This window comes from Corvus kubaryi, unplaced genomic scaffold (assembly GCF_017639235.1).
Source record: "Corvus kubaryi isolate FWS band 111438036 unplaced genomic scaffold, C.kubaryi_AGA036_p1.0 138, whole genome shotgun sequence".
Classification (NCBI taxonomy): Eukaryota; Metazoa; Chordata; class Aves; order Passeriformes; family Corvidae; genus Corvus; species Corvus kubaryi.
The window spans coordinates 6,630,587-6,637,586 of record NW_024580672.1 but is presented as its reverse complement, the minus strand read 5'-3'; the positions used below and the strand labels follow the sequence as shown (position 1 = coordinate 6,637,586).

The following is a 7,000-nucleotide window of genomic DNA, read 5'->3' as shown; positions in this document are numbered from 1 at the left end:
TTCCCCAGGCTGTCAGACGGGAGGGTACCGGGGATCCCGGGCATTCCGGAGGCAGGGAAGTACAGAAGCTCACGCCCAGGTCCCAGTATACTTTTTACTGCTGCAGCGACGACAGGAAACAGCACCTGGGCTCAGCAATCTCCAAATCAAAGCTTTTCTCGGGTGAAAAAAAAAAAAAAGACGGTAGATTTAAAGAATAGGGTTTTCGCAAGTGCGGTGTTCTTCGCTGACACCTGGCCCTTCCCCAGGCAGCCCGAGCCCCCGAGCCGGCCCGGCGGCCGCTCCGATGCCAACGAGCGCTCGGCGATGCCCCATTGAGCCCTTAAGCGCCGCTGATGGCCCGGGCGCGGCGCGGCCGCCCCTGCCCGGGGCCTTTGGCCCTCAGGGCTGCGCGCCCTGCCCGGCGCTCCGCGCACTCGCCTGGCCGCGCTCAGCCGGGCCGGGCCGGGCCCGCGGAAGGGCCGCTGCCCCTCACGCCGCGCGGTCCCGGCCGCCGTCCATGGCGGCCCGCCCGCCGTGCCTGTGGCTGTGCCTGGCCGGGCTGCTGAGCCTGCGGGCGGCGAACGCCCTGCCCCTGCGCCCCGGCCCGCGGGACCAGGTGCTGGCGGCGGCCTTGCAGCGCCTGCGGGAGGTCTTCGACATCGAGGAGCTGCCGCCCGACGTGCTGCCCCGCAAGAAGCCGCCACAGTTCATGGTGGATCTCTTCTACAAGGTGGCCGACGCCAACGGCATCACCCGCGCCCCGGGGCTGCTGAAGGGCGACGTGGTGCGCAGCTTCGAGAACCGAGGTGGGCCCGGGGCGGCGGGGCCGAGCCGCGCGGTGCATGCGGGCGCAGGCCCGGCGGGGTCGGGCGGTGGTCCTAAGGAAGGGTCTTTTCCAGTTCACGTGGACCACCACCACTTCTACTTCGACATCAGCGCGATGGAGAAGGGAGAGCAGATGCTGAAAGCCGAGTTCAGAGTCTTCAAGCTCAAGAGGACACATGTGTCCAGAAGGTCCGACGTGCAACACTTCTGCAAAGTAAGTGGGGAAATTATCAGTTAAACACTTAATTGTGCTATCTTTGTTACTAATACTGAAAATGAGGAGTGTAACTACCTACCACCTGCTTTATTGTTATTTTCGTTTGGTCGTCGTCACTTTTCCTTTGCCTCCAGCGTGCAAAGAAGTAATGCAAAGTTTTCACTTTGGCTGTCCTTTGTTCTATGGCAGTGAGCTTTCCCTAAAGATACCAATGTCAGACCTATCCCAAATCAGACTGTACTTTTCTGCGACTTGAGATGTTTCGAAATTCGAATTGAAATTTATCTGCTGGAGCTGCTCCGAAAAATAGTAATAGCAGCCAGGGATTCATGGGAAAACAGGGCAGGTAAGGAAATTGGGTGTATCTGTCCTCTGGCAAAGGTTTTTGCAAACCCGAAGACAAATAGTGGAGGAACAGAAGACTTTGATGGTATCAGGTGTTCAAAACAGGATAGGGATGGTCAAGATATTTTTCTGTAGTATCTACAGTCTGGTATCCTGTCTCTGAACACGTACAGAAGTAGATGTATGTAACAATAACTGTTTTTCTGTTAAGTCCAAAATCTACTTTTTGCGTCTTTTAGAATGACGATACAGTTTTATAGCTCTGATGTAGCAGAAACCTGCATAATCTTCATCCTCCTATTTTGCTGTAAGAACAATTGAATTAATTTCTTATTGTTTTTGTTGTATTGCTGTTATCTAGGTGGAAGTGTATGAGCTCTTGGCGAGTGAAAATAAGCCACAGAAAAAACGTCTCATTACATCAAGATTATTGTCCCTGTACGCAGAAGGCTGGGAAGTCTTCAATGTCACGCAGACAGTAAGCAGAGAAGTCTGACTTAATTTTATTTGTAGATCTTTTAAGGTGACACCTCATAACTCCAGCATTGTCATTGTGCTGGATTTTGTGGTCAATTTAAACTGAAGAACAGCAACAGAGGGAGAAGCTTTCTCTCTGCCCTTAAAAGTACACCTGGTGCTACCTGAATTAAAGAAGTGTTTATGAGCTGCTAGGAGCACAAGCATGGTGACAGTTGAGTAACGCAAACCTAGTCGATGGAGGGACATCAGTATGTCATGATTACAACCTTGTGTCAGTCCTTAGACTGCCAAAGCATTTGGCATTGGTTGTGTACTAAGAGTAGGGTTTCGTTTCTCCTTTTTATTCTGGCAACATTTCTGTAGAGCAGCATGCTTCAGCGTTTTGTTTCTGGAGTTTATCATGGTTGGATTGCCTGTCATTTAACGTCCTCCGTAGACTTCTGTAATTGTGAGCTTCAAGATTTGTTTTGTAGATACCCATAAATTGTAACAGTAGGTGAATGCCTTTCCATAGCAAAAGAACCCACACATGGCTTAAAACTGTACTCTGGGACAGTGTTTTTCATTGTCTAAGCTTTATGATCAGACTGAACAGCATGCTTGGATGATTGCTTGAATTCCATCTTAAGTCATGATATTCCTGCTTGAGAATGGCCTGGCCTTATCTATCAGTTTGCAATTATAACAATTAGGTAAGTAAATTTGCTTGATTGTGAGTTTCTTCAAATGCCATGCTTTTTAGATTTTTAAATGAGTCTTAATGGTATGAAAAGTCTGGAGAGTTCATATTACTCTGTTAAGATAGCTATGAAAAATAAATTTCTGCTGAAAGTCAGAGAGAGTTTATTTTCATATTAACTCCTACACTCAAGTGTTCACTGGTAAGTTCTCTGAAATTAATTATCTTTCTGTAAATGTAGCTTTGGGGAATGCATATGCTATTTTGTGTTTTTAAGTGTTGAATTACTGGTTTAAATATTAAACTCAATGGAGTCTCAGCTATACAGTTATCTCACTTCTGTTATAATATATGTCCCTATGCTCTCATAGCTTGTTGCCTATTCCCTTCTCCTAATATAAACGTTGATTAATCGTAATTAGATTATTGAAACAATATTTTTTTCTTTTCCCTGTCTTCACCAGGTTTCCAAGTGGGTTGGAAACAGCAGCTCCAACCACGGCTTTTGGATAACTACGACACATGTATCCAACAATGGAATGGAACACAACCTGGTTACATTTGCCAAGAGCCAGGGTGCTTTGCAGGAGAGTAGAAATGCTCTCCTTGTCCTCTTCACGAACAGTAACAAACAGAGGTCTCACAGCTTTGTACCCTCTGCTACAAGTAAGTGCACTTTTAGAACATGAATTGCCTGTTCATCTTCTGTTACCACCTGCTACCTCATGTAGACCTAACCTCAGTTATTTACTTGCAGTGTTGAACAGGTTTGAAGTTCAGCTTTGTCAGTGATCGAGTTTTTATTTGATAGTTCTTGCTAGTAGGTCACCAGCATCCTAAATTGCCCCTCTGCTCACAAAAACTGTGTTTGCCAGAAATATTCATTAATCCTAAGGGGAGTCTGGTTTATTTAATTTGTAAGGGAGTGGGAGTTCTATTTTTTAAGTACGGCTCATATTATTTTTGTGGTGGTGAAATTTGCATGAAAATTGTATGTTAAGTTTAGGCTGAAGAAACTCAGTGACTTGGAATACTTCGTGAAAATTCTGGTAAAGTATCTGTAAGTAGAGTCATTAAGTGTGATTTTAAGAGTGAAAGAGGTTGTTAACTAAGCAATTTAAACTTCTCTGTCCTTGGCTTGGTTTTTAAGCACCTATTTAACTTCAACGACTAATTAGCATTGTCACTAAAGGCTGCCTTCATCAAAGACAACGCCCTCGTGCCTTAAAATACAAAACAGTGTCTTAACTCTCCCACTGGCCTTCCTGTAAAATCAACTAAGGCTGGATATTAGGGCCTGATAAATGCAAAGAGCAAAAGCTTGGAGGAGGGGCAAAAATCACGATGTTCCGGCTTTGCCGGCTTTTCTGGTAAACGGTTGTATTGCATAAGAAAGAAGCTAGGTAGGACTTGGATCAGTATTAAGAAATAGATTGTGAAATTGATTGAAATTAAAAATGAGGCCAGTCTGTTCATTTTTGTTTCCCAAATAAAAATTAATAGTGAAATCCTAGATGCCAGTTTAATGAGCATCAAGCTCTGCACGGGATACTGTGTCAGGATTGAGAAATTTCTCAACGAAGAAACTGTCTAGACCTTTAGTGGTCAGTGACTACACACACTGTTCTCCATATCAGTGAGTTTCAGCTTGTGTACATGGATCTCCATGGACCTCAGGGCTTCTCAGAAGATATTTTAAAAAGCATCCTATTGTCAGTAAGCTTCAATCTTCAGCAGTGTTCTGTAAACCTGGTGATGGCTTTTTTGGATCAAAAATTTGATTTTTTTTTTTTTTTTTTAAGTTACTTTACACATTTCCAGGTTACTACACACTCTGCTTTACAAGTGTATGGGTAGAGTTCCTGGGAGAATACTGGAGAGAAAAAGGCTGTGATCTCCACCTGCTGTTAGCACTGCCCAGAATAATGTGTGTTGTAGGAGTGGCCACATGAAGACAGTTAATAGCATTCTGACCAGATTCATCCCTGAAGAGGGACTGTGGAATTCACATAATATTTGGTAGATCATTGTGTTTTTCCCTTCTATTTCTGCTGAACTGGGGCTTTTTCAGGACACAAAGTGAAACACAAGAACACAAGATTTGACAGATTCAGAAGTATGGCTGAAATGGCAATTGAACATACACCCCTTCTGATACTTTCATTCAAAATCTACTCTGAAGACTTGATGTAAACTTATTAATTAGACTTTCATGCAGAATACTGTACTTAGTAAATTAACTTAGTTTGTGAAATATTAACATACAACTTCCTTTCAGAATCAGAAATGCACCCTGCCAAATCTGATGCTTCACGTGTTTCTCATGACGCTGGTGTCATCAAAAGCAGCAGTGCCAGCATGAGCAGGCGACCTCGAGCTGCCGCAGCCGCTGCTACCAGAAGCCCAACAACAGCGTGTCACCGAAGGGAACTCTATGTAGACTTCCATGCTATTGGCTGGTCAGGATGGATTATTCACCCAGGTGGATACAATGCATTTTATTGCAGAGGATCCTGTCTCTTCCCTTTGGGGGGAAGCCTAAATGCAACAAACCATGCTACAGTTCAGTCCATTGTTTATACACTGAAACTGTCTCAAGATGTCAGCACACCCTGCTGTGTGCCAGATGAATTGAAGTCCCTCAATCTTCTCTACTTTGATGACAAACAGAATGTCGTCCTTAAAAATTATAAAGACATGGTGGCAACAAGGTGTGGCTGTCACTAGCGAGACATTTTTTTTCTCTGCATTTGGTGTGCACCTGGATTCAGTTCCCCGTTTGCCACTGAAGATACCAAAGGAGATGGCATTTCAGTTTACAGGACAGGAGAGACAGAAACTCGTCTGTGCTGCAAATCCTTCTCCTCTCACCATGGCTGTGTGGAAACGTGGCTGGCTTGTGAAGAGCTGTGGACTTCAAGACCTCCATGGAGAGCTCTTTGAGTGCCTGTACACCAAGGAAATTATTAAAATCAGGAACTTGCTATATGAAGGAGTTGAAACACATTAAGTTGACTGTTCAAATTAAGATCTTCTGTATACCAAGGCTCAGAGTTTCCAGTGATTTAACTGGCATGGCATCCTGCCTCAATCCAGGAAGGGATGCAAGTGTCTAAGTAACAGAACCTTACTGAATTTTGGCTGCATGATCCAGTGGGGATGTGCAGTCCTACTTTGAGCTTTCAGGGTAGTTGTTTGCCCAGAGCTAATCTCAGAGGCCTCTACCACCTGCAGATCATGTGTTACCAGGAAATGGACTTCTTCCCCTGAGCTTTATGCAGCTCTACCAACTGCAGAGACCTGCTCATAAGTCCCCATGGGACTTGCTAGCCAGTCTGAAGGAGCACATAGGTCAGTATTTGTCTGGGAACCAGCATACTTGGCTTCTGACTCAGGGCTGCAACTCTGTATGGTGAGGCCAGTGCCTCTCTCCATAATACTATTCCCCTCCACTGCAGTCTGCTGTGGCTGTCGGGGTGTGTGGCACCAGAGATTTAGAAACCTTTGTGTATTTGCTGTACAATGGGATCCTAAGGTTGGGTCAGAATGCTCATGGTTTACCAAGAAGGAAGAAAACTGAAGCTTTGGAGGTGCATGAGAGCATGCTATGTGAGAAAGAAACAAGCCTGACACTGCAGAAAATTCCTGGGAAGCACAGAAGAAAGTAAATTACACATTATCTGAGAATAGGAAAGGCATCCTGTTTTCTTCGAAGCCTGCAAACCTTGAGGAAACTAAAAAACTGTCAGGCTGACGGATTTATTACAGGCCTGCAACTGGGTTGTGAGCGAAGGACTGAACAGAGATTCTCACACTAAGTGTGTAAGTACTGTCTTAACTCTGCAATAAACAGATTCATTTTGCTCTCAGCTTATGAGTCTCGCATTCCTATGCCACAATGCTAGATGCTGGCCTGGTCCCGCGTATGAGGCGAGTTTGGTGGAACGTACTTGCTGATTCCCTTCCCTTACTTGAAGAACAGGACACAGGCTTGGAATGGGCCCCTAGAGGTCTTTCAGTCTCGCTACGATTTCATGCAGGTGACCAGCCCATTGCAGTTCCCCAATCAATTCATTGAGTTATATCTTAACTCTGGTTAGGCTTCTTGTCTCCATTAATCTTGAAGGAGGCTGACCTCTCACAGAATGTGACATCTCCCATGGGCAGAGTCTTCATGGAGAATATTTTTACTCCAATGAAACTTAGAAAAAAATATGTAATGTTTTTCTTTCTGTAAATACTGATGTCTATAATAAATTTATTTTATTTAAAACCCAAGTACTTGAGGTATATTAATCTGTAATATGAAATGGTAATTTTAGAATAAATTTAATGTAACATTGGTATGGTTTGTATGTTGTATTTGAACCTCTTTCCTAGAGTCATGAATCAAATAATTTTCCAGAGGAGAGGACATTCCCAGTGGCTTCAGTGGGTACTGTGTCAAGTCCTCTGACTCTGTGTCAAGGAGT

The 7,000-nt window shown here is 44.4% G+C and overlaps 2 protein-coding genes across 2 annotated transcripts in view; both read left to right on the top strand.

Annotated features, from left to right (window-relative positions):
* The window catches only part of ERCC6 (ERCC excision repair 6, chromatin remodeling factor), a 52,845-nt gene extending 50,246 nt beyond the window's left edge, over positions 1-2,599 (top strand). The window contains exon 21 of the transcript XR_006014523.1: positions 2,584-2,599. The gene's annotated coding sequence lies outside the window, so the exon portion shown is untranslated. The remainder of the gene's footprint in view (positions 1-2,583) is intronic.
* Positions 529-6,800, top strand: LOC121660010 (bone morphogenetic protein 7-like). Its single transcript, XM_042018881.1, has 5 exons — positions 529-788; positions 882-1,021; positions 1,731-1,847; positions 2,993-3,194; positions 4,807-6,800. The coding sequence occupies exons 1-5, from the start codon at positions 692-694 to the stop codon at positions 5,253-5,255; spliced, it is 1,005 nt and encodes a 334-aa protein (XP_041874815.1). The 5' UTR covers positions 529-691; the 3' UTR covers positions 5,256-6,800.
* Positions 6,801-7,000: the final 200 nt, after the last annotated feature.